This window comes from Doryrhamphus excisus, chromosome 8, assembly GCF_030265055.1.
Source record: "Doryrhamphus excisus isolate RoL2022-K1 chromosome 8, RoL_Dexc_1.0, whole genome shotgun sequence".
Lineage (NCBI taxonomy): Eukaryota > Metazoa > Chordata > Actinopteri > Syngnathiformes > Syngnathidae > Doryrhamphus > Doryrhamphus excisus.
Genome location: NC_080473.1, coordinates 8,663,328 through 8,689,367, shown reverse-complemented (window position 1 = coordinate 8,689,367; position 26,040 = coordinate 8,663,328). Strand labels below are relative to the sequence as shown.

Here is a 26,040-nt window from a genome sequence, read left to right as displayed (position 1 = left end):
TGTTCATAAGTATAAATGTGAGGGTCAAAGGTTGGTTGTTTTGTTTTATACTATGTGCCCTGCCATTGACTAGCGACTAGTCCAGGTGTACCCCGCCTCTCGCCCGAAATCAGCTGAGAAAGGTTCCAGCATACCCCAGTGACCATACCTAGTACTCTAGTGATAGAAGATGGATGGATCTTTTCAGGATCTTTCTCACTGGAGCGTCAAAATGGTAACCAGACAGAAAATAATTTCATTCATTTTCTACCGCTTTTTCCTCACAAGGGTTGCAGGGGGTGCTGGAGCCTATCCCAGCTGTCTTCGTGCGAGAGGCGGGGTACAACCTGGACTGGTCGCCAGCCAATCACAGGGCACATATAGACAAACAACCATTCACACTCACATTAATACCTATGGACAATTTGGAGTGGCCAATTAACCTAGCGTGTTTTTGGAATGTGGGAGGAAACCGGAGTACCCGGAGAAAACCCACGCATGCACGGCGAGAACATGCAAACTCCACACAGAGATGCCCGAGGGTGGAATTGAACCCTGGTCTCTTAGCTGTGAGGTCTGCGCGCTAACCACTAGGCCGCCCCAGAAAATAATTTAAGAAAGCAAATTATTGCAAACAACCATTAAAAAGAAATAGGCCAGTGTGAATTTTTGGGAGCTGGTCTTTGAAGAAGTTTAAAATGACTTAAACGGGACCTATTATGCTTTTTCCACTTTTCTGACCTATAAGTGTAGTTAGAATGTTGTATTCTCGTGTTAAACAATGCCAAAGTTTCAAATAATGAGGTTTGCGCATTTGGAAATTACCCCTTTGGGGTGGCTCAAAATGCTCTGTTTCTGTTTTTAAAACTGCCCCTTTGTGATGTCACAGAAGGACAGACTTCCTTAAGACGGGTCAGTTAAACTCTCTGCTCTCCCCCAAGCTCTGCTCCTCTCTCCAATTGCTAGCAATGGCTTGTACAGGAAAGCTACATTTGTTTACAATTCCTAAAAATGCCACCATCTGGCACAACGGGTTCCTGATTCAACATGGACCGAGGCCTTTCCAATGTTACTTGGTTGTGTGGAGGTGTCAGAAGAGCAAGCAGTAACTCACAATTTATCAGTGTCCTGTGTTTATTTTGTGTAAGTAATGCAGCGAAAATGCTTGCCTCCAGGGAGCAGGGTTGCTAATAACCGTTTCCCACCACAAAAAGATGCCACATGAGATGTTAGCCACGCTAAAATGCTACTTAGCATTGAGAGACTTCTTGAAGTAAGCTCTTTTCTTGAGAAAATTTGGACTGTCCAGTCTCTACTTCCAGATCAGATTCGGAAACAAACACATCCAATTCATGCACTACATTAAAACCAAGAAATACAAATGAATAGGTGTAGATTCTGGAAGAACTATGAATTATAGTAGACTATGCTTACTGTACCAATGCAATTGTTTTAGTTGGAGGTTGTATAGCAGACTGTATTAGCTTGTATTATATTTACTTAAAAATATACACATCTCTGTGTTTCTCTGAGTTTGCATGTTCTCCCAGTGCATGCGTGGGTTTTCTCCGGGTACTCCGGTTTCCTACCACATTCCAAAAACATGCTAGGTTAATTGGCGACTCCAAATTGTCCATAGGTATGAATGTGAGTGTGAATGGTTGTTTGTCTATATGTGCCCTGTGATTGGCTGGCCACCAGTCCAGGGTGTACTCCGCCTCTCGCCCGAAGACAGCTGGGATAGGCTCCAGCACCCCCGCGACCCTCGTGAAGATAAGCGGTAGAAAATGAATGAATAATAATATACAGACCAGTGAATGTACTGAATGGAATGCTTCATCGCAGCAAATGAAGCAGCCATATTTCCTTACAATGAAGTACAAATGATCAACAGTGATGACTGTCATATAGCAACAAGACACGTCCTCACGCTTGTGTGTGCCACTCTTTATTTCCTCTCCCCACCACCTACTCCTTTTGCACTTTGATGATGCCCCCCACCCCTCCACTTCCCAAGCTGTCCTGTGGGATGTAATGATGCTTTGACGGGGAGATTGGCGTCTGTTCAGGGAAGGTGGTGCTGGTATTTTTGTGTCGGGGGGGTGGGGTGTCGCTGCCACAAGAATAGCGCCCGAGTTGTAGAGTATATTGTGTGGGGGCGGCATCTGATGGTTGGAAAGTGAGAGGGTTATAAGCCTTTGTAAAGCCAGCAGCTGCTGGTGGTGGTGGTGGTGGTGGTGGTGGTGGTGTGGTCTGGTGGGCTGGGCTAAGCAGGCAGGATTGCGTAAGTTGGCTTCTTCTCGGCAAATTTAGACTCGGCTTGCTCACGCATAAATTTGATGAGCAGCACGATTGCAGTCGTCATAGCTAGGATATTTAAAGGTGTGTGTGTGTGTGTGTGTGTGTGTGTGCGCTTGAGACTAACAATCACATGGTAGCCTGGTGTTCACCATGTTGGCCACACAGTCCGTAGATGGGGATGATCTGGGTTTGAATCTCAATTTGGGCATTTCTGTATTTTCTCTGGATACTCCAGCTACCTCCCAACTTCCAAAAAATGCATGTTAGGTTAATTGGCGACTCGAAATTGTACTTGGGTATGAATGTTAATGGTTTAATTCATCTGGAACATGCACACAATCAACTCTGCATGTCCATAAAGGAAATGTGTTGTCTAAATGTGCCCTGCAATTGACTAGCGACCAGGCCAGAGTATACCCTGACTCAACTCTGAATCCCCAACTTCACTTCCTGTTCTCCTCCCTCCCAGAACACATGTACTGCAACACACACATGTTTTCAATTACCGATTTTCTCTCATTGTGTCTCCTATATTGGGTAATATGCGTGTGAAAGTACAATAGGGGTGTTATTTAATGTCTTGTAAGCTCTATTAATGTTAAAAAAAACATATTTAGAAGGTTGTAAATTGGTTTTCTATGCTCATAGTTCGAAAATATTTGCTTTATAAATAAGGAAAGTATGCTGGAGCCTATGTCAGGTGACTTTGGGCGACATCAGATATAATCAATGAATACCTCTTTGACATTATTTATTTTATCTTATGTGAGTGTGAATGGTTGTTTGTCTATATGTGCCCTGTGATTGGCTGGCCACAAGTCCAGGGTGTACCCCGCCTCTGGCCCGAAGACAGCTGGGATAGGCTCCAGCACCCCCCACGACCCTAGTGAGGAAAAAGCGGTAGAAAATGAATGAATGAATTAATTAATCTTCATATAGGATATATATTAAGTGATTATTTATTATAGGTTATTACTATATTATTAGACTTAATGAAGCGTCACAGAGTCCCTCAGCGATCACAGATGGGAAGAATATGATCTGGTGTTATGGAGAGTAAATATTGACCTGCCGCTGTCAGTTGTGCGTGCTTGCATATACGATACACGAAAAGCCTGCAGCAAAAACATGCTTGGAATTCATTTTGGCAAACTCATTAACGCATCATGCTCAGCCATGCTTAGCTGTCGACGTCAAATGAAATCATTAAGTGACAAACAATTGACTTTATTGATTTATAAATGTGAAAGCTCAAATGACACATAACATATTGCTGCTTCTAATACCTCAGTGAGTATTAAAAGTCCCGCTCGGCTGCTTTTCTGTCACTTTCAAAAAATGAATGAACGCAAACTTCCATAATGCATTAGTGAAAATAATCCATCAGAGAAGAGCACAGGTGTAAATAATGAACTGTACAGATGGTTGGATTAAATTTAGCTGCCTCGCTTGGAGAGCCCCGGTGATGCTGGCTCGCTGTCATGAGCTGCTGGGACATTCCAGCATGACGATCATGACAACAACACTTTCCCAAACATGACAGGGCTGAAATGTCTGTCTCAAAACATGTCATGGAGGCTATAGGGATCATTTCTTTGAGCAAAAATGATAACCCCACTGAGTCACTGCCTGAAAATGATGCGTGCCCAAATGTAACATGCTTGTGTCCACCTCTGATCTCGCTTTCTGGCGTTCAGCCTCACAAACTGGCAGGAAGCCTCTTGAAAGTAGGCTAGGATTGACGCGTTGCTTGTGTCTGAGTCACTGTGAGCTGCAACCCACTGAATGCATTTTAACTTGAGGCGTACGACTCCCATGCAGTGCATAATAATGTGAGACTGCGCCTCACTGCTGACGATTGTCTCAAAGCTGGAAGGGAACACTTTTGATTGTTTTGATGCAGCATCTGGTATCTGAGAAGGGTGACTGCTAACTATTCACTTACTAACAACCTGTAATGATTCATGATGAACTGCCGTTGCATCAACTTTGACAATCCGGTGTAAAAGTTTTCCAATACTGTGTAAATGTCAGGTCAACGCAAGCTTTGTTGACATTTTAAAACGGTCCATAGCAGGGTTGTACCAATAGAACTTTTTCACTGATATGATACTGATATAATTGAATCAGCACAAATCGTACATATTTGCATTATTTCTTTGTAGTGTGGAACGGTAAAAGGATTGATCAATTGATATTACACAAACAGATAACAATAGTAGGTATTGTGAGGTATTGACCCTCACGAGGGTCGCGGGGGTGCTGGAGCCTATCCCAGCTGTCTTGGCGCGAGAGGCGGGGTACACCCTGGACTGGTGGCCAGCCAATCACAGGGCACATATAGACAAACAACCATTCACACTCACATTCATACCTATGGACAATTTGGAGTCGCCAATTAACCTAGCATGTTTTTGGAATGTGGGAGGAAACCGGAGTACCCGGAGAAAACCCACGCATGCATGGTGGAATTGAACCCTGGTCTCCTAGCTGTGAGGTCTGCGCGCTAAATAGTAGGTATTAGTATATTGTGTATATATATTAGTATAGTATAGAACAGCAGTTCTTACTCGAGGATGAATTTATTATTAGTCACAGCAAAAAAAAAAAAGCACAAAAGGTCTGCAATCAACCATGATCATTTAGTCTACAAGAACGTTCTGAGGTTTGCACCATTGTAAAGCCGTTAATATGAACGTCATGGACGCACCAGCGGGCTAGCCCAACAGCGTCTTAGCAAACTGCACGGAGAACAAGAAAAACTGGAAAGTCAAAAAAAAAAAAAACTCTTTGCACTCACATTCACGCTGAGACAGGCCATGGGAATCGTCCTTGTGCAGTCAGCATGGATCTTTTGACGGTTTAACTGTCCTTACTGAAGGATCCTGGAGAGCTGGCGGAATTGCTCGGCGAGTATCTGGCCCTTGTAAAAACAAAAGCCAAAGGAATATGCCTCGGTTATATTGTACATGCTCAAAGCAAGCTAATGCTGATACTGTGCTGCATGAAACACACAGTAGATGTTAGCATAGTAGCCACAAGACTGGGCTTAGACAGGCAGGCATGTCGACTCACATGGGGGAGTATTTGAATGCTAACTGCTACAATACATTCATTAATTTATTCATTTTCTACCGCTTTTCCTCACGAGGGTCGCGGGGGTGCTGGAGCCTATCCCAGCTGTCTTTGGGCGAGAGGCGGGGTACACCCTGGACTGGTGGCCAGCCAATCACAGGGCACATATAGACAAACAGCCATTCACACTCACATTCATACCTAAGGACAATTTGGAGTCGCCGATTAACCTAGCATGTTTTTGGAATGTGGGAGGAAACTGGAGTACCCGGAGAAAACCCAGATGGCCGAGGGTGGAATTGAATTTGGGTTTCCTTCCACTGTGCAGCCTCAATTCAAATCTATATGCTAATTTTTTATATGAGAAATTGAAAGGATTATGCAAAAGACAAGGCAGCTGACGTCAATGCACCATATTAAAAAGCTTTCAGCAATGGGCACATCATAAGAAACACATTTTTATCATGGGGTTAATGACAATTTGGTCACCAATTAACCTAGCATGTTTTTGGAATGTGGGAGGAAACCGAAGTACCCGGAGAAAACCCATGGGTGCATGGGGAGAACATGCAAACTCCACACAGAGATGGCCGAGGGTGGAATTGAACCCTGGTCTCCTAGCTGTGAGGTCTGCGCGCTAACCCCTCGACCGCCATGCCGCCTGCTACAATACAAGGGATTTTTTATTTTTTAAAAAGCACACATTTATTGGACTTGGTGGGTCACTGCCCAACTTGAGCCCCCTCCTTTGTCCGGATCTGCAAAATTCTGTGGCTTTTTCTCAGCCTGTGCATCGTTTATCAGAAACTGTGTTATGTAGTTTTAGCATCATCTTAACCAACAAACTAAACAGATCAACCTCTTGCCTTAACCAGATTGTGTTTGATGGAAATAATACATTGAATAACTTAATCCTAATTCTAATCCAGTTTGTATGTAAATAGATGTGAAGATGTGGACTGTGCAGTCTTAAACTGCAACAATATCAGAAAACAGTGAAAATCTTATGACTGAAACGTTCATTAATTTTTGCATTTATGCTTCAATTTGGGACGCTTGAAGTGATGGAACAAAAAAGCTAACATACATCATAGAATATGAAACAAGTGACCTTACATGTTGACAAAAGGTGAGATAGACATTGTCACCTAGCTGTCTAACCTCATTTTAGTGTCAGCCATTACGCAAGCTGGGTTTTCTCAAACTGACAATGCTGCAATGGGATATTTAATGAAAGACTGTCTTAAACGTTAAGTGAAGAGTAGCTTTCTTGTAAACAATCCCAACCGCAGTTACAGTCCAAGCTTATGAAAAACGCTGAGTGAACACAGCCTTACAAAGTGGAAGCAGGGGTAAACAGGGCCATTTTGGTTGGCTGATGACAGAGGGCGATCATATTTCTTGCACAGCGGTGGGGTGAAAGAGGGAAGCCTTGTGGGGTTACGTAATATTGTTAGAGCCAGAAGGGGTGTAAACAAAAAAACACTCCGAAGTGGGACATGCCTAACCGTTGCCTGGTAACAAATATTTTGGGCAGGACGAGCACACAAACACGGCCTGCCTTCCAATAGGAAGCAGGGGGTGGCCTCACGAGCGCGACGGCAGGCTAGTAACTTCCCGAAAGTATGCTATGATACAGAGACAAGCAAAACAAAGCACGTCGGGGGGAAATTGGGCAGCACTGGGTCTGTTTGAATCCGACTTAACTGGAGTCTAGACTACCACTAGTTGCAAAAAAACAAACACAGAGGATACACTTTTTAAAACGACCACAAATAGTGTGCAGAGACACTAACCGCCTGGCTAGGCTAGCATGCTAGTTAGCTAGCTTCCCTCGCGTGTGGAAACAAATATATACAGCATGGAAACCACTCAAGTGACGAATAAACACGTAAATCATATTTGTTGGCACTAGTGCGACGTGGGGAATGGTGGTGTTAAACGCGCAGTCGGGGCAGCATTAACTAATAAAATCAGCGCGCTCGCTTCGCGTCCTGACAGAACCCGGAAGACGCGTCGTTGCCAGCTCGTCGCCATGGAAACCGTTTGCTGGGCGGCACAACACACGAGACGGCGGCAGCAGCGGTGTATCCATGGTGACCGTACGCTCCGCATTTGATTTAACAATACACTTTTGGCATACTGTGATTAGTAAACAGTTGCCGTGGTAGTTGCTTATTTGTTTTACAATCATCTTCATCTGGTTATGTGACGCCATTAGGACATTCAGTCATGCCTCCTTCAGAACGTGTGATTCAATCAGGAGTCATTCCGGGTCCGTCGCGTCGGTACCAACCGGCTCAAATCACGTCCTCCGTGGATGTCTGACGTTGTAGCTCTGACTACCCCCCTTGTTCACATACTCACGCACCGCGGCTTTGTTTTACACCACAACTCTTAAAAAAACGTAGAATTGTACTTTTTCCATTCATGTGATGCCACCTCGAATTCCCGAATGGATCATCAACTACCCCCACCGAACCACCTGCCGCATTCCTGCTGCTGGTGTTGTATATAGGCAGGGGCGTATTTAGTCATTTGGGGGCCCAAAGCAAACCAAGTCATTGCGGTCCTCCACACATATATATATATATATATTCATTCATTCATTTTCTACCGCTTTTTCCTCACGAGGGTCGTGGGGGTGCTGGAGCCTATCCCAGCTGTCTTTGGGCAAGAGGCGGGTTACACCCTGGACTGGTCGCCAGCCAATCACAGGGCACATATAGACAAACAACCATTCACACTCACATTCATACCTATGGACAATTTGGAGTCGCCAATTAACCTAGCATGTTTTTGGAATGTGAGAGGAAACCGGAGTTGAACCCTGGTCTCCTCGCTGTGAGGTCTGCGCGCTAACCACTCGACCGCTCGATATATATATATTTCTTTTACAAAATGCAAGTATGTTAAAAAAACTACTTCCAATATGAATGCTTATCATCCAAGTGTGTATACATAAGAATTTCTTGAACTAGATAAGGTCCTAAAAAATCCCAGTGAATTATTATTATTAATACCTAAGAAGCGCATCATCTCAACATTTTTTTTACCGTAATTCATAAGAACATTAAGCAACACTCACATCTTTGTGATGAAAAGCGTCACTCTCAGCTTTATCTACTGTATCTAAGCCTGTGAATTAAGACTAAAACAGTATGTGCCATAAATTGAAGAAAAAAATCAATTGGTTGTTATCAGACGTTTGGGGGGGGGGGGGCTGGAAATCTTGGGGCCCCAGGCAATTGCACTGTTTTGCCTAATAGTGAGTCCACCCCTGCATGTAGGCCACCATCATGAATCACTTTGGTGTGTGTGTGTGTGTGTCTTTGACAGGATCTGATTTCCGTCACTGCTGCCCACAGGACACGTCTAAATTAGCACACACACTGTTTATTGTGTTATTTTGTGTCCCTTTCTTGTGCCTGTTGGTTACTTTACATTTATGTTTATCCCAGTTTAGAAAAACAGTACATTACTCATATTGGCTTCAATCCAGACTACAGGTTACAGGACATGCTCAAGTACGTAAATGAAAAGGATCTCCCTTTGTGAAGGTTGTAAGGATTCCCGTGGGTGTGTGCTGAGAATCTTTGCAGAGGGATTTAAGAGGCACTTACTCGATTCATACAGAAAGTACACAGGAAGCTGTTATTCAAACTTACAACTGCTAAGACTACACCATTTTACACTAATTTAAAAGAACATACAGCAGAACTAGTACTTGACAAAAAATATTTCTACAAATATATCTCGCTTTTTGTCCACAAATTAGTTGAGTGCACAAAACAAAGCATCCATGCACTTGTGACTGGTGAAGAATGGATAGTGATTCTTTTTAGAGTTAGGCTACTATAGACAGATTATGGTCAGGGAATCATGTAATCATCTGTATGTGTGTGGTTTGTTTATTCTTAGAATACACACACACACACAGAACAATTAACAACTCAGTATCCGTCTCATTCCCCCACTGCAACGAGGCGCTCAAGCATACTGCATATTTCTGATGATATGTGTTCACTTCATTTGTCATTTATATGCATTTCACTTTGTTTTCTCTATGTAAAACTATAATATACATTTTGGTTTTCTGGCCTTTTAGAGCTGATTAATGACGAAAACCACTGTACTTTAGATGGAGGTTACTTAAATTGCTTAGTAGTACACATAAGTGATTGGTATTCTAGCAGAGTGATTATTTACAACTTTTTACACCTAATATATCACTAAAACCAATAATAACTTATGCTGTGTAAAAGTATTTTAAAGTCCAAAACTCCTACTACTACTGTAGTTTGGATTTAAAATACTTTCACCATGAGTATATTTTACATCAGGTATTTTTTTTACTTTACCTGTACTTTAGTAATCATGTAATTAAAGTGTCAGTAATTATTTCCACCTGTGTATATGGGTTAAAAAAACATAACGTCCACATAAACATGTTCTAATATTTGCAACACTTATAAATCTGGAAGTTTCCTGTCAGAAATAGTCAGACAGTGAAAAATAACCATTGCGTTTGAAATTATATTTTTAAAAAGGAAACATCTATTATTATCCACCGGCGAGGTAAGGTTTTGGAGCCTTTCAGCGCGAGAGGGAATCCCTCGACGTCACCAAGGATACCAAACACAACAGCAGTGCACAAATATGGGCATGTACGTCAGCGGAACCCCGAGGCGGGACTTAAATGCCTCGGTTGTAGGCTTACCCAAGGAGGATTCATTCATAAGACAAAATCGGCTTGTTTGTACCGTAATTTCATCTTGCATCCGCCGGGTCTCGCCGCCAAACGGACTTTATGGATCTATCGCAGTAAGGAAGGGCGGAACCGAGGACATTTATTTTGTTTGCGGGGAAGTGGATTAAAAGTTTCTTCATGCAACTTTTTTGGAAAGACAACAGGAGCAGCTCACCCGGAACCAGCAAAAAGACTACTAACGGTGAGTTGTATTAACAAATAACTCAGTTTAGTGTAATATAGCGAGTGTTTATTATATATAGCAAACTGATTTATGTATGCTGCTTATATATATATATATATATATATATATATATATATACACACACACACACAAAATGTTGACGACTCTAGGTGCCACGCTCCCTTTCGGTCCCCCCGGGGAAATGTACCAAGGGTTCCCCGGCGACCACGACAGCGGTTCCCGTGGAAGCTCCTCTCCGTCCATAGAGTCCCAGTACCTCTCCTCCGTGGACTCCTTTGGTAGCCCGCCGACCACCAGTGCTCCTCAGGTAAACATATTAAAAGTTACTTTTTTTTTAGGCAAAGCTAAATGAAGTAAGCTAATCTTAATGTTTGATATGGGTGTCGCGCGTGTGCTACAGCCGACCGGAAATAGCTAGCTCGTTAGCTCGCCAGCATCGACATGTACTGTACGCTTTTATGTTAGAATAATAACGTACAAGAATGGAACGGCGTGGAATGTCTATTAAGATTACAAAAAAATAATCGGTACCGGCTGCTAGGAAGGTCTCCCGCTGTGGAAACGTGCTTTCGACTTCGTCGTGCAGCCGGGTGACAGCTGCAATCCTCCCTCCGTCACTAGCGAAGCTCCGCCCCCTTTCCCGCTGCTGGACCACTCTCTCTCCCTCTCTGAGGCGGTGACGTAAATGGCCGGTCTATTTTGGAATGCTACGTCGCGTTGTCAAGGGGAACACCGGGGGTGTGACGGGGGAGGAGGAAGCGGGAGGAGACAAACCCGGGCAGAGAGCTGTCTGTCATGGCGACTGTTGAGGGAATAATAAGTCAACCCTGTTGTTTGTCAAGTAAAAAAAACACATAAAAACAGAAAACTGAGCTTAGAGATACAGTCCTATTGGTGAAAGTTGTGTAAAAAAATACATTAAGGAATTCGAATAATGAATTAATGAAATTAATTCATTTTGTTTTTAATTTGCACGTTATTTACTTTGTAAATTGGCTTTTTACACTTTATACAGGAATTTATTTATTATTGGAAACATGTTGGGTTGCACTTTGTGTTTAGCCTCACTGTTCAGAAATTTAGGTTAAAATGTCTTTTGTGTAGATTTTGCATGTTCTCTGTGTTTATGGTTTCCTCACATATCCCAAAAGCATGTCTCTTTGGAGACTCCAGCTTTGTGTGAAAGTGATTGTGGATGGTTGTTCTCCATATATGCCCTGTGATAGGCTGGCGACCATTCCAAAGTTTACCCTTCCACTTGAAGTCAGCCGGGATAGAGTCCAAAATGGATGGCTGCATGAGTGAATACATGCGGGTCATATAGAATAGAATAATTTGATTGACAGGTAGTGGAATTCTCACCATGATAAAGTACTGTGATACAACGGTGATTTCCTCCATGCGGTGCCTTTAAAGACGATGTGTTTGTGTCTCCTGTTCAGGAGTGTGTGTCAGCCGGACCTGGCTTGAGCATTGTGGGTAGCGGGCCAACATCCAGTGCCGGAGGGGAGATGCCCGGCTCATTTGTGCCGACCGTCACTGCCATCACCACCAGCCAGGACCTGCAGTGGATGGTTCAGCCCACGCTCATCTCCTCCCAGGCCTCGGGACAGAGTGGCACCACTGGCACCTCCACCATGACCCAGCCGGTGTTACTGGTTGACCCGTATGACATGCCGGGTCCGAGTTATTCCTCCGGGTCTCGATTCACCCCTCCGAGTTCAGACACTCCCGGTCCGACTCCGGGCCCCATCCGCCAGTCCAGGGCCCGTAGTCGTCGCACACGAGACGAGTCTGTGAGTGAAGACGGAGATGTTGGTGTGTTAGTAAGTGTGTGTGCTTGGAGGGTTTGTTTGTTTGCCCTCACATGTTTTACACATTCAGTATCACTTCCATGACAGTTACATTAGAGCATGGGTTTTTAAAGTGTGAGGTGGGCCTCCCCTGTGAAGGGCCACATGGCACAGAAGCTTGAAAAAAGCTGACTTGAGTCATGCCAATTTCAAAATCGGGGGCGTAGGCGGGGCCCCAACTGCATTTTGAAAACCCCTGGATTAGACCACATGCAGCCGCAACATAATACAAATACCACTCCCAGACACTATGACTACTCCCAGCTCACAGGAACATATCTTAACCCTCTGTTTCTTCATCCTAGCTGTCTCCAGAGGAGGAAGAAAAGCGCCGTGTCCGTCGAGAGAGGAACAAACTGGCTGCGGCCAAATGCAGAAACCGGAGACGGGAGCTCACAGACAGACTGCAGTCGGTGAGCTTGGCCCACTTAACAGTGTTGCTTCCAGCGTTAATGAATGTGTAACGTTCAAGCAACCACAACATTAGGCACACCTACATTAATCCATTCATTCATTCATTCATTTTCTACTGCTTATCCTCATGAAAGTCGCGGGGGTGCTGGAGCCTATCCCAGCTGACTTTGGGCAAGAGGCGGGGTACAACACCCTGGACTGGTGGCCAGCCAATCACAGGGCACATATAGACAAACAACCATTCACACTCACATTCATACCTATGGACAATTTGGAGTCGCCAGTTAACCTAGCATGTTTTTGGAATGTGGGAGGAAACCGGAGTACCCGCAGAAAACCCACGCATGCACAGGGAGAACATGCAAACTACACATAGAGATGGCAGAGGGTGGAATTGAACTTGGGTCTCCTAGCTGTGAGGCCTGCGTGCTAACCACTCGATTGCCGTGCAGCCCTACACAAATCCAATGAGATCCAAAATGTTTGTATCAAAGGTTCTATATTTGTAATCATAGTACTTCTTCATTTTGTAATACAATACTGTGCAATGTTTTGGTTTTATTAGCTCATCATGGGCAAAGGGGCCTGTGCCCATAATTTTTCTCTTTTTCTGAAATGCACTGAATATTAATTTTTTAATATAGAGAGCCGGTATTCAATTCAATTCTGGGCATGGTTGGTGTAGTACAATTTTTACCCACAAATTCTGCCTAGCAAGCATGTACATTATAGATGGACAACAGAGCTTTAATTGGACCCCACTTGATTGTGCATGGTTACCCAATAAAGTGTAGTGCAGGGGTGTCCAAAGTGAGGCCCAAGGGACACATTGTAAAGCAATTACTTAGAAAAAAAAACAACAGAAGAAAAATTAGCAAAAATGGAGGAAAAGTATGGAGGAAAAGTAGAAATGTTGCAACAAATAACACACAGCTGACCTGTCGGCTGCTTTTTCATCAACTTCTTAGCACGTCTTAGGAACGCCATCAGCATTTTCCACACTCTGCCTCCACAGGAGACCGATAACCTGGAGGAGGAGAAGGCCGAGCTGGAGGCCGAGATCTCTGAGCTCCAAAAGGAGAAGGAGCGCCTGGAGTTTGTCCTGGTGGCCCACCAGCCCAACTGCAAGATCCTGTACCAGGAGCAACCCCAGCCAAGCTCGGCGCCGCTGCCCGCCCCGACCTTACAAGCCCCTCCCTCCATTGTGAGCTTGGCGGTGAAGGAAGACTCTTTCTATCTTCCCGCCACATACACAACGGGCCACCCGGCCTCCTCACAGTCGCAACAGCAGCAAGTCCAGCAACAGCCTCAGCCGGGGATGATGCAGGAGGTAGAGTTTTCTCGTTCTTTCTATGGCCCGAGTGAGGCTTTGGCGCCTGGCGGGCTGTGCCTCATGGCCGGCGACGGTGGTGGTGGTGGTGGTGGTAACCATGACAATGCGGCCATTGCCAGCCACAGCACCTCATACACATCTTCATTTGTGTTCACCTACCCAGAGGGAGCCTGCGGGGTCAGTGCCAACCATCGGAACAGCAGTAGCGAGCAGTCATCTGATTCCTTGAACTCGCCTTCTCTGCTGGCGCTCTGACTGACCGACAAAACACGCGCATATCTTACTTACGCTTGCTGACAGTACGGGGTGACGCCCCCCACTTTGAGCAGTCTTACAGATTGAGTAAAAGACACCAAAAAAAATTGAAAGCATTCCGAGAAAGAGCCGTGCCAACTGAGCGTGGCGGTGGAATTGCTGTCAATCAAACAAATCAACATTATGATACGCATTTAGACTCGACTCGGTCATCAGAAAACTGCACCTGTGCCCCCACCTTGTTCCCTCTGAGCGTCGTCCCGCCTTCGCTCATCCGCTCTTCCATCCCTCCCTCCCTCCTCTTTTGACCAAAAGGAGGAGAGATAGTCGCACTCACCACCGCTATCCCTTCATCCACTTTTGCTTGGAAGGGGTCTGCTTCTCTTTTTTTTTTTTTTTAACAATTCCTCTGCCGTGCCAGCATCTCTTTTTCTCTTCTTCTGTCTCTTGTGTTTCTCCCCCTCTCTCTCTCTTTCTGAAGTCCTCGACTCCCGAGAGCCCGAAGACCCCCGAGAGCCCTTGGAACCTTGAGTGAAAACACACAAACACCACCTTAACCGTTCGGTTAAGATGCAGAACTCCTGGATCAGGATTCTGGATTCCTAAAAAGCTCACCTGAGACGCCCTCACTGGGAGCTGCAGCCGGATGCTTGCACACACGGACACAAGGTCGATGCAAAATAAAAAAAGTAAGATGGAGGTCTTTGAAGGAGCCACACTATGATGTTGTGTGGATCTGAAGACAAAGGAAGAAGTGCTGGGATGATGGATGACACCCATTCTGTCCATGGATGTTTGTTGTTGTGAGCTCAATGCAAAGCTAAAAAAACACATAAAAAAAGAACAAGATCCTGCTCTAGCCAATTTTTATGGCAGCTTGACCCTTTAAAGACGTCATCATCGCTTTTGCATTGTGTGTCGTCCCCCCACCCTCGACGTGAAGATCCAGACAACCTCCAAAGCATTGGGCACCTGCCCTGTTTATTTCTTTCTTGAGTGAGGTTGTATTGGCGACTAAGCACAAACAGCAAAGACCCAGAAAACAAAAAGAGGAGAGCATCCCGGGGGGGCCGACGTTGTGTTGAGCGTCCTCTCTCTTTGCCTGTGAATTTGTACCATTTGTTTTTTTCCTTGTACGTTCCAGTTCCAGTGACACGTGTTACATATTTTCATGTCTTTTTTTATGTGTTTGATTGTTCTGCTTTTACTCGTGCCTTGTTCTATTGCCCCCGAACCTCCAGCTCTTATTGTTGCATTGTACTATTTTTTTCTATGATTTGATTGTGTTTCATGTGGCAACTTTGGAGGCATGTTGTGCACACGTTTTTTAAAAAAAGCTTTTACGTCATGTATATATACTATATAAGTGTATGTATTATGATTGTTGAGTATGAATGTCTTGCAGATGGAAAACGGATATTTTTGAAGAAGAATCTGATGTAACTGAGGTTTAAAATGAATATTTTTCTAAGACAATGGAAATATATATATATGATAGATTTCAAACAGAAATAGCCGTGTCCCTTAACACAAAGCACTATGTTTCTTGCAATGTGTATTTATGTTTTATAAAAGCGCCGATGTATGTTGATACGTAAACGATGACGTTCGAAGGTTGTGGTGTGACGCCTTTTGTTTTGTCTGTTTTTCCTCTGTGAGGTCTGACCCAGAGCTACTGTTGCTGCCGTCTTTGGTCGAGCCAAAATGACAAAAAAACAAATGTTACGACCGGTCAGACCATGTTGAAGTTACATTTGCAGACCATATTCTTAATGCACTTCAAGTTATTGTTCCGTAATGAGCTCAAATAATATGTATTTGAAGGACAAGCATATTCATTCATTTCCGTATTTATGATGATAGTTTGCTTTATTTTGAATAAATGCACAATTTAAACCCAATTTCCAATCAAATGTGGCTTCAGGTGCTCAGACAATGGGTGGACCTCGCTTTGTTAAGTTATTAACAACTGTATTTAGATGTTGAAGATACCTTTTTTTTTTGTTTCGCTCCAAGATGCAAATGTGATAAGAATATGTTCTGGTGTCGGAATAAGCATAAAACATATTCACTAGTTCTCATGTATATAGATATTTCTTTCCTTGTGGTGCTACGTTCCAATAATGACAAAAAAGAGGACTTCATGTCGTATGGTGCCACAGCTTACATTGGCTCCAGCCAATAGCAGAAGTAGTGATTTCAGTGCAGTGCGATCTCCTGTAGTTGCGTCATAAACTCAATATTGATATTAACACGCACCATTAAATGTGTGAACTACACCTGAGAGGCCCTCGCACTGAACACACACCAATCATTTATATATTGTTTTTTGGATTTACATATTTCTTTTCATGAATACAAGAAAGTGACCTAAAAAATGGAGGCACGTTTATCAACACTAACTAACCAACCTGCTTGTACTGTACACAACGGCTGTGACAGCATCAACTGAACAAGAGTTGCTCCTATTTTTCTACATGATGCTTTGACTGTTGCAATGTATTTTTTTTATCATTCCATACTCGTCACATATCCAGTCGTTATTGTTGATTTGAAATGCAATACCTGCGATGATCTTGGATGAACATAATGTAGCAAAATCTTAAGTTGGGGGTCAAACTGCGACCATACAGTATGTCCAGTGTGATGATGTATTGCTTTGAATATTCAAATTTATTCTCACAAATTTATTGCAACAGTTACCTTTGTTTTGTGTCACTGTTTCATCTGTTTCGCTTATCATGATATTGTATTTTTTTCATAATTGTCACATTCAATACAATAATAACGATATAAAGTACATGTTATGTTTACAGCAGTGAAGAGCCAAAGATATTTTGTTGGATATGATGTATTATTTTTCTCTGCGTATACATAATGTCAAATACCTGTATTCATTATTTTTCTAGTTTTAATGTCAGGCTTATTATGCTTGAAGTGGGCCAACATATATGAAAAATATTTGAATATGTAGTCTCAACTCCACAATCCCACTTCAAACGTCTGTTCACATAATAACTTACAGTATATACAGTACTTTGTCTCCAAAATTCAATTGGAATATAATCAAATATCTACCTAATATAATATTTTCAGTCAATTATCCAAATCCAGTAAATTTCCACATTTTTGAGACTGTGGGTGGTGGGTAACTACTTGAAATGTTAACAGAATTATTTGCTATTTACAATAAATTGAAATCCACAATAAACTGACCAATTAATAAATAACATTTAACCTTCTTGACTGATTTTTTGTCTTCTTTCATGAAAAAATGTGAGTGGATTGTTTGTTTAGTTTCTGAGTTTACAGCAGAAACTTCACAGGGCGCCGGAAGTGCATTGTCTCACGTGCCGGATGAGGGCGGTGTTTTCCAGTGGCAGTTTTTTTTTTTTTCCAACAGTGCTTTTAGTTAGCATAAAAACCACATTATAATCTATGCTGTACATTGATTGTATAAATGTTTACTGTATCTATGTAAAATATGGTATCTAGATCTTTTTTTTCTCCCAATATGATTATTTTCAGTTTCTGGTACGACAATTTGTCATTTCCTATCTGGCAACAACACTGAAGGGCGGGAGGAGGAAGTGACGTCATTGGTGTGGTGACGTCTCTGCACATTTGAGTAAACATGGCGTCCGTGACAACAGGTGAGAAGGAAAGGGCCGGGCTCACACATCTTTTTATTTGCTAATATATTTTGTCATTCTACCACTCCGAGATACGCCTTCTTCATCGATTTAAGAATAATAGCAACACGTTTGAGCATTTTCGTTCAGAAAACGCTGCAAATGGCCGCTAGCGCCATTTTATCCACGACAATAGCCACCTCCGAACCAGTGCTAGCGCGCCATGCTAACACATGGGTCTTATGTTGGTGCTAAAATGGATGACCTTGGTTTATTGTTGAATTCCTCATTAAGGGGTAACAGTGCATTGAGTGGCCTTGTACATACTTTTAGCTGTATGCAGTAATACAGTAACATAGCTACAGTATCGAATGTAATGTCTATTTGAATCTGGCGTTATATTTCATGCCACAGATAAACAGTGTATTTAAGTTGATGACTCGCTCCAAATGAGGATTTGTCCGCTGTGATGTGCAACTCGCATCATGATGAACATGTCGAGGTGATCCATTGTTATGGCAGCTGCTGCCATCATTTTTACACCCGCCATGAGACGTGACTTCAAGTGGATATAAATAACCTCCAGTTGCTTGTGGGCAGCATGTGTCATAACATATAACCATAGCCTGCTGCTGTCTCCCTCTCTACTGTGCTGCACAATGTTGCTGTGGTTGTAGTTTAAAAGTGCTTTGTGTCTTGTCCAACAAAGAAATGCTTTTGTACACTTAATGCACTCTCATAGCTATGCAAGGTACAGTACTAGCAATTTACTTGCATGTTAACTGCAACTTAATGCTAGGTTAGCCTATTATCTGAAGGGGAAATATCCAAGTTAAAGTCCAATGCCTGGAGCTGACTGACAAATAGTTGCCAATGCTTTATTTTGGACATTCACACCATTCATTCATTCATTTTCTACCGCTTTTCCTCACGAGGGTCGCGGGGGTGCTGGAGCCTATCCCAGCTGTCTTCGGGCGAGAGGCGGGGTACACTGGTCACCATCCAATCACAGGGCACATATAGACAAACAACCATTCACACTCACATTCATACCTATGGACAATTTGCAGTCGCCAATTAACCTAGCATGTTTTTGGAATGTGGGAGGAAACCGGAATACCCGGAGAAAACCCACACATGCACGGGGAGAACATGCAAACTCCACACAGAGATTGAACCCCAGTCTCCTAGCTGTGAGGTCTGCGTGCTAACCACTGGCGTCATAGCAACATCATCATTGAAAAATCAATTTTCCATCTTAATGGATGAAGCTACTGGTAAATGACCATGATTAATCGATTGCAATATGTCTGTCCTCTGAAGCCACCTCAGAGTGGATCCAGTTTTTCAAGGATGCTGGGATCCCAGCCGGCCTCGCTGTCACTTACGCAGTCTCCTTTGTGGATAACCGGTAATCTATATCCTGTTTTTTTTTCAATGCTGGCTTTCCACTGCAAAACGAATCAAAATGTCAACACTATTAACATTCTGGATGATGCACAACAAAAATGTTTTCCGTTTGTTACTACAGAATTCAAAAGAACATGCTGATGGACCTGAGTAAGGACATCATGATGGACCTCGGCATCACTGTTGTTGGTGACATCATTGCCATTCTCAAACACGCCAAACTCGTCCACAGGCAGGTGAGATCCCACCTTTGGTATTGTTTGCAATGTTGTGTAAGTCTCTGTGTATGCCCCGTTTCCATTGCACTCTTTTCTTGACACTTTACATTGATAAATCCAGTACCATCGCAGGTACTGTTGCTAAGTCAGGTCAGCCTGCTTGCCATGCACGCTGTGTCAGGCCACCATGTGTAAGCCATTAAGCAGCTTCATTGTGGCTGCATAATTATAACATTTGGGGATACATGGCTAGAAATAACAAAATAAACACACATGCTAAAGTTATTTTAGTCTGAAAGCTGTAGTATTATACTCCACAGTCTCCACTTTGCTGCTGCGGTCTGCTTTTCTAGCTGGCCTCAGTCCCCTCTGGAATGAAATTAAAAGTACAGAACAGGGCTGTACAGTGCGACTAATTCACCCACATATGCGCCAAGAAATTACACTGTGCGAGTGGGGGAAAAAATAAAACGGTAGCAATGGTGCGAGTACATTTTTCAACCATTTCATTCGCATTTTGCTACTGAAATAAGTCCGTACAAAGCGAACAAAACTAGGGTAGTATTTTCACGCAAACGTATATAAATCTCGTATAATTTTTCTTTGACAACTCTCACGTTGACGCTCGATGACAAGCTAGCATAGAGCTAACTAGCTCTGTTATCTGATGGATACTGCAGCAATGCAGAAAAAATGACTATTCTCTGTTAACTTATCCTCCGCGATCGCGCCGTTTGCACAGCTGCCCCAAGTCTGTGGAACGGACTCCCCGATTATCTGAGGGCGCCACAGACATTAGACTGTTTTTAAAAAGGTATTAAAAACATATCTTTTTAGAAAAGCTTTTACATAGTTTGCCTATTTTAATGCATATTTAATGTCTTTGGTTGTGTTAGTTTGCCTTTGGTAATTTCCACCTCGACTGCTCTACTAATTTTGGATGTTCTTATTGTGTTATTGTGACACTTGCTGTTAACTTTTATTCTTTTATTGTAACTGTTGCACTTTGAGATCATTCATGTGATGTAAAGTGGGTTATAAATTCATTCATTCATCTTCTACCGCTTTTTCCTCACGAGGGTCGCGGGGGTGCTGGAGCCTATCCCAGCTGTCTTCGGGCGAGAGGCGGGGTACACTGGTCACCATCCAATCACAGGGCACATATAGACAAACAACCATTCACACTCACATTCATACCTATGGACAATTTGCAGTCGCCAATTAACCTAGCATGTTTTTGGAATGTGGGAGGAAACCGGAGTACCCGGGGAAAAACCATACATGCGCGGGGAGAACATGCAAACTCCACACAGAGATGGCCGAGGGTGGAATCGAACCCTGGTCCTCCTAGCTGTGAGGTCTGCGCGCTAACCACTCGATCGCCGTGCCGCCGCGTTATATTATTATTATTATTACTTGTAGGTTGCTACATTATCATTATTGTTGATTTGATATGAGGCTGTAATACACTGCTGTCTACAGGCAAGTATGATATTGTAGTGATGTTTTGTTGTGTGGCGCGTTTGAGGAGGACTGCTGCGTTCTCCCCCACAAGGGGTTTTGGGAATTTTTTTACATGAATTATGCTGGTATCAGAACCAGATACCAATACTTGATTATGTCAGCCCCATCCCTCGTTGGAATGTTAACCGAAATCCTCCATTTTGCACCTCATTCCCCATTCAGGACATGTGCAAAATGGCCACAGAAGCCATCAACTCAGGACAGACCAGCGTGAAAGCAGAGCTCAGAAGAACTGCCAATACTCGTAAGTAGCATTTCTTGGCGATTTTAACTTTGCACCACCAAAAATAATCATACAGTTAGAAAATAATCTTTGTCTTCTCTCAGCTGCTACTCGTATGATAGCCAACGCACTGAGCCATGACTCCCCACCAGTCACTCCACCCCGTCGAACTGACAACCGCCTCTCAGTCACGGTGTCCAACGTGCCAGCAAACAAGAATAGCAGAGCAGGTAAGCACCAATGTTATGTTCAAGTGTGTTTCCACATACCGATCCATTGATTTCACCTACCACCTTTCTTCCTCCCTCCATAGCTGTAAGTCAGCCAGCAGACGAAGGCAACGGGTTGTCCGACACCAAGCACCGGCGTGTGACAGCGGAGATGGAAGGCAAGTACATCATCAACATGCCCAAAGGCACCACGGCACGCACACGCCGCATCCTGGCCCAGCAGGCCAAGAAAGGTAGGCCTGAACCAGTTGGGCTGGGCGCCTCGCCGAATGACGGCTAAACACGTGGCTAATCAACTAATCCGTACTAAAAGTAGTCACTCATCCACTCTGGTCCTTCTAAAACTCCCAACCAAAAATCATGGCATGCTATTCTTTTGTTTCGCTTGTTTCACACCCTACTAACCTTTCTTACGGGAAGTAACGGTTTAGATTTTCAGCTTCACTTCATTGGGTACACCTATTAAATATTTTACTTTTGTCCCACTCGTTTCATAATAGAAACATTTGTCAGTATGACGTGATACACCACTGCAAACTAAAGCCACCACCATAAACATTATTAAATTAATACATCTGAAACTGAGCAGAATTAGCGACTCCAAATTGTCCATAGGTATGAATGTGAGTGTGAATGGTTGTTTGTCTATATGTGCCCTGTGATTGGCTGGCCACCAGTCCAGGGTGTACCCCGCCTCTCGCCCGAAGACGGCTGGGGTAGGCTCCAGCACCCCCCGCAACCCTCATGAGGAAAAGTGGTAGAAAATTCATGAATGAAATTGAGCAGTATTATCCTTGTAATGGCAGAATCTCCATGTAATGGTAATGGTAATGGTAATGGTTTTATTTCATTTGAACATGCATCAGATTACAATTGAATGCATCACATAATCAGTTCACAGTTCCACATGTCCAAAAGGAGTAGGAAGAAGCAATGCTTATTAAATCCTACCCCTCCATCTGGTACTTTTACAATCAGTAACTGTTACATTTGTTCACTTCCTGCTTTCCTAATATTGTTTAATGTTTTTTTTAAATAATGCACGTACCAGATTCATGTACCTAATGAAGTGGCCACTGAGTGCACATAGTACATGTATATCAGCTTTACTTTATATTGTTCAACTCTCAATTTCCGACTCCAATATCAACCCATATCGCCTGTCGTAGAATTAACACGTCTGTTGTGATGCTAATGTGTTAAACATCAGCAATTAAACAACAATACTTGCTGTTTTGCGTGGTGGCTTGAGGAACTCCACAGGTTTGATATGGTGAATCCAGCAGCAGTACATTTACTGCTGAGTTTCCCACGTCTGCCTGCCGCTATTTCGGCATTTTTTTAATACATTCCCACTAACCGCCCCTCCATTACCGGTGTTTTGACAACCCACCACGTCCTGCCACCCCAAACAAAGCATAGCATCGGTTTCAAGTATGTGCTGCGTGCAGACCCGCTGTTGCACGCACACGGGGGTAAACACAGAAATACGCCCACAAATGTTACTTAGATTGAAGTTACAGATGTCCATCATTTCCTGGTGTGAAGTATGAACTATATGAGGCATCATATAAACAGCAAATTCAGTATTGTTGCTTGTTTGCGACTTTGGTGCTTGAAGGGTTATATTAGTTTTCATAATGGGAAAAAAAAAAACACATAGCGATATTGATTGATATGACATTTTTATGCCAATATTGGGGGACGATATTATCGGACATCCATAATGGGTACTAAAAATCCATCAAGAAATTATATTTTTATGGGTTTGTTCTGTTTCTGGCATTTTGGCTTCACTGGGCATGAATTGGAGCTTGTGTCTTTTCACCCTTCACCCTTAAGAGTTGTTTCCATGAGAATTATCCAGTAAAGTTTTGTTTGTTTGCGTGCTTTTGCTACTGGTTCATCAAAACTGGTTCATGAAAGATTCACAGTCCTTTTTTTTTTTTTTTTGGTCTTCTTTCTACTGTGTGATTCAAACAGGTTTGAAGCGCACCTCTGTGTTTGCAAGACTTGGAGCTGAGGCAAATGCGGACACAACAGCCAGCACCAAGAAGGTGAGAGCTGTCAGTCATTCTTCATAGATGAAAGTGAAAAGAACGACTTCCTGATGACTTGGCATGATCCCTGTCCTGGCAGCCCACGGGCGTGTTCAGCCGTCTGGACCGAACAGACGAAGTGGAGGAGGTGCCCAGGTCGGGAAAGAAGGCGGTAAGCACACAGGAGGACGATAGTGATGGGGAAGGCTCTGTCCTCCAGTACGCCGGTGTCCTCAAGAGGACGCCCCCCTCCGTGAGAAACGAGCCCGCTAAAAAGTCAGCCCCGATCACCCTGCGACGCCTGGGAGGAAAATTCAAACAACCCTCGCCTGAAATGCCCACTTCCTCCTCGTGTTCCAACGGAGTCCCCCCTGCAAAAATGAGTGTGCTTCAGAGACTGGGAAAACTCCCCGCCGCCACACACCAGCCCACCGTTACCGTGTCCCCTCCTCCGGCTGACACGCAGGACAACAGAGTGACAAGCACTCGGCCCCGAGCCAAGCAGAAAGGCAACAGAGTGAGCTGTAAAGTCAGCAGCAGCACCACCAATGCTGGAGGAGGCGGAGCGGGGGACTGCGCGGGGGCCCAGATGGACTGCCAGGCTGTCAGTGTTTTTAAGAGACTGGGTAGCAAAAAAAAATAACTCGCATCCCAAACTTTTTTTTTTTTCTTTTACAAGGACTGCAAATTGATTATAGTCGATAGGAGTTTGATGTTTTATTTTCTGTACGGACAATATAAGCTTTTCTTTCTAATTTTGGTGCCACCTAAAACCTCATTTTTACCGTCTATTTTATTGCTTGGACTGAGATACCTGGGTCCACCACCCCCTTTTAAGCAGATAAATATCGAAGTAGTAATGAGCCTAAGGCATGAGCATGACATAAACCGCTAGTTTAATAGCTTTTAGCAATTTCCCTTTGAAGGATGCTGCTGTTGTCCAAACCCCCGATACAGTATTTATAGTAATATCTTTGTTTTGATACTTAACTGTTTTTTGAAATGCAAAATCTCATGTTTGTTTTCCTTCTCGTTTTATGCAGTCTAAAACCTCTATATAGTCTGTCATAGAACAAGCCACAGGATGCCCACCTTCACCACCCGCAACAGTGTGTTTTCAGCATTGATAGATTACTGTTCTGCACCTCTTGCAGGTATGAATACCTCCGAACCTCCTGGTCGACTTTTCTACTATAATACTAAATCATCTTCTAACCTGAAGGCAGCATGTCGGATATTTTCAAATGCAATGTATAGATTTACAAAAACTTGATTTCACACTGACTTCAATATGACACTCGATATTTTTCTATGTGGGAAAAATGAACTCTACACCTAAAAGCACTGATCGGTGTCATGGGTCAACACTTTACCCTCATCCACCTGTCTGTCTTTTAGACTTCACACTTGAATTTTGTTAAGGTTGTACACATTTAAAGTGTTTTAATGTCTCTAGAAACATTGAAAGAGGACAAAAGGAAAAAAAAGAGAGAAAAAAAGTACCTCATAAGAATTAAAACAAAGGATTCACAAATGTTTTGTGTATTTTTTGTTGCATTTCAAGTAGGTGTGCAGTGTCCTAAATTATACTTAAAGATCTAAGTTGCTCGAACTGTACACACAGACAGTATGAAATACAGTAATAAGATTAAATACAAAAAATTGTATGAAAAAAATGACTTACTTCATCCCTTTGGTTGTCATGTGACCACAATTATTATTGGGCCAAATAATTAGACCACGACCCTGCTTAGTTAGCACTTTTAATTTCAAATGTTCAAAAATGCATTTTTTTTAGCCTTATGGTGGACTCCACTTCAAAGCACTAGAAGCCTGACTCACGTTTGGGATACATAATCAAGAAAAGACCAAAAGTGACGCTGTTCTTCCTCACTAGCGACTCAACTGCGTTTTACCTATACGGGAAAGTGCGAGTCATGAACGAGCCGTTCAAAACTCACGAGTTAATTCCGACTCGGAACGTACGGGTGCTCGAGTCTGTTAACTCGTTCGCTTACCACCGCTACCTAAATTAAATAGAGAAATATACTAGACCCTACACAGCTGGGATAGGCTCCGTTTTGGCATTTGTAGAATTTTTCTTTTGTTTTGGTTCCTAATCCATTTTTAATACTCAGCGTGTTTTATGGTTTGGGTATGGATCACTTGTTTATTTGGCGCGTTTTGGACGTGTTTATTTGTACATTGGTGCAGACTGCATGGCAGGGCAGGTCGGTGTCCTGCAGGTTACGTCATTGGAAAAGAGGGTGTGATTGATGTCATGGCCGCTAGAGGGTGCTGTCTTACTCTGCAGCCTTAGTCCCTCCTATCGTTCAATCTCTTTGAAACCTCGGCGGATGACGTCATCGTGCATTGTTGAACTGCTGTGAAACTGGAATTAAGATGTTTATGATGTATTTGTTTTTACTTTTTTTTAATCATTACTCGGTTGAATTAGTAATTAAGTAATTGTACATTTTTTTAAAGTCACGTGCACGTTTTTGTCACACGATTTTGTCGAATAAAAACGTGAATACTTCACGGTTTATTAAATTGGGCTGCAGTAAAACCCTCACGACTCGAGTGTTGTGTATGTGTG

At 43.1% G+C, this 26,040-nt stretch overlaps 2 protein-coding genes and 1 long non-coding RNA gene across 7 annotated transcripts; 2 read left to right on the top strand and 1 right to left on the bottom strand.

Annotated features, from left to right (window-relative positions):
* Positions 1-1,921: 1,921 nt before the first annotated feature.
* On the bottom strand, positions 1,922-7,348 carry LOC131134609 (uncharacterized). The gene is made up of 3 exons (XR_009131428.1): positions 6,693-7,348; positions 5,081-5,203; positions 1,922-3,163 (listed from the first exon to the last, which is right to left on the bottom strand). It is a non-coding gene; the product is annotated as an uncharacterized LOC131134609 (long non-coding RNA).
* Positions 7,349-9,875: 2,527 nt separating this feature from the next.
* fosb (FBJ murine osteosarcoma viral oncogene homolog B) lies at positions 9,876-17,397 on the top strand. 4 transcript variants are annotated; one of them, XM_058080872.1, is made up of 5 exons: positions 9,876-10,307; positions 10,460-10,617; positions 11,753-12,136; positions 12,469-12,576; positions 13,593-17,397. In XM_058080872.1, exons 1-5 carry the CDS (start codon positions 10,244-10,246, stop codon positions 14,163-14,165), a joined length of 1,287 nt encoding a protein of 428 aa, XP_057936855.1. In that variant the 5' UTR covers positions 9,876-10,243; the 3' UTR covers positions 14,166-17,397. The 4 variants fall into 4 exon arrangements, with proteins under 4 accessions (XP_057936855.1, XP_057936858.1, XP_057936856.1 ...); XM_058080875.1 differs by lacking the exon at positions 9,876-10,307 and having other exon boundaries at positions 10,374-10,617; positions 13,593-13,907; positions 14,074-17,397; XM_058080873.1 differs by lacking the exon at positions 9,876-10,307 and having other exon boundaries at positions 10,374-10,617; positions 11,753-12,106.
* A 330-nt stretch (positions 17,398-17,727) lies between these two features.
* Positions 17,728-25,916, top strand: c8h19orf47 (chromosome 8 C19orf47 homolog). 2 transcript variants are annotated; one of them, XM_058080298.1, is made up of 8 exons: positions 17,728-17,818; positions 19,121-19,208; positions 19,329-19,443; positions 21,112-21,193; positions 21,277-21,402; positions 21,486-21,560; positions 23,386-23,459; positions 23,542-25,916. In XM_058080298.1, the coding sequence occupies exons 1-8, from the start codon at positions 17,800-17,802 to the stop codon at positions 24,082-24,084; spliced, it is 1,122 nt and encodes a 373-aa protein (XP_057936281.1). In that variant the 5' UTR covers positions 17,728-17,799; the 3' UTR covers positions 24,085-25,916. The 2 variants fall into 2 exon arrangements, with proteins under 2 accessions (XP_057936281.1, XP_057936280.1); XM_058080297.1 differs by having other exon boundaries at positions 21,486-21,635; positions 23,542-25,915.
* The last annotated feature ends 124 nt before the right edge of the window (positions 25,917-26,040 follow it).

Coding starts and splice junctions, on each gene's coding strand:
- c8h19orf47 (XM_058080297.1), top strand. Junction 21,194..21,276: donor CAGAAGAACTGCCAATACTC/GTAAGTAGCATT, acceptor GTCTTCTCTCAG/CTGCTACTCGTATGATAGCC. Junction 21,403..21,485: donor AAACAAGAATAGCAGAGCAG/GTAAGCACCAAT, acceptor CTCCCTCCATAG/CTGTAAGTCAGCCAGCAGAC.
- fosb (XM_058080871.1), top strand. CDS start 10,384: ATGCTGCTTATATATATATATATATATATATATATATATATATACACA. Junction 12,137..12,468: donor ACGGAGATGTTGGTGTGTTA/GTAAGTGTGTGT, acceptor TCTTCATCCTAG/CTGTCTCCAGAGGAGGAAGA. Junction 12,577..13,592: donor TCACAGACAGACTGCAGTCG/GTGAGCTTGGCC, acceptor CTGCCTCCACAG/GAGACCGATAACCTGGAGGA.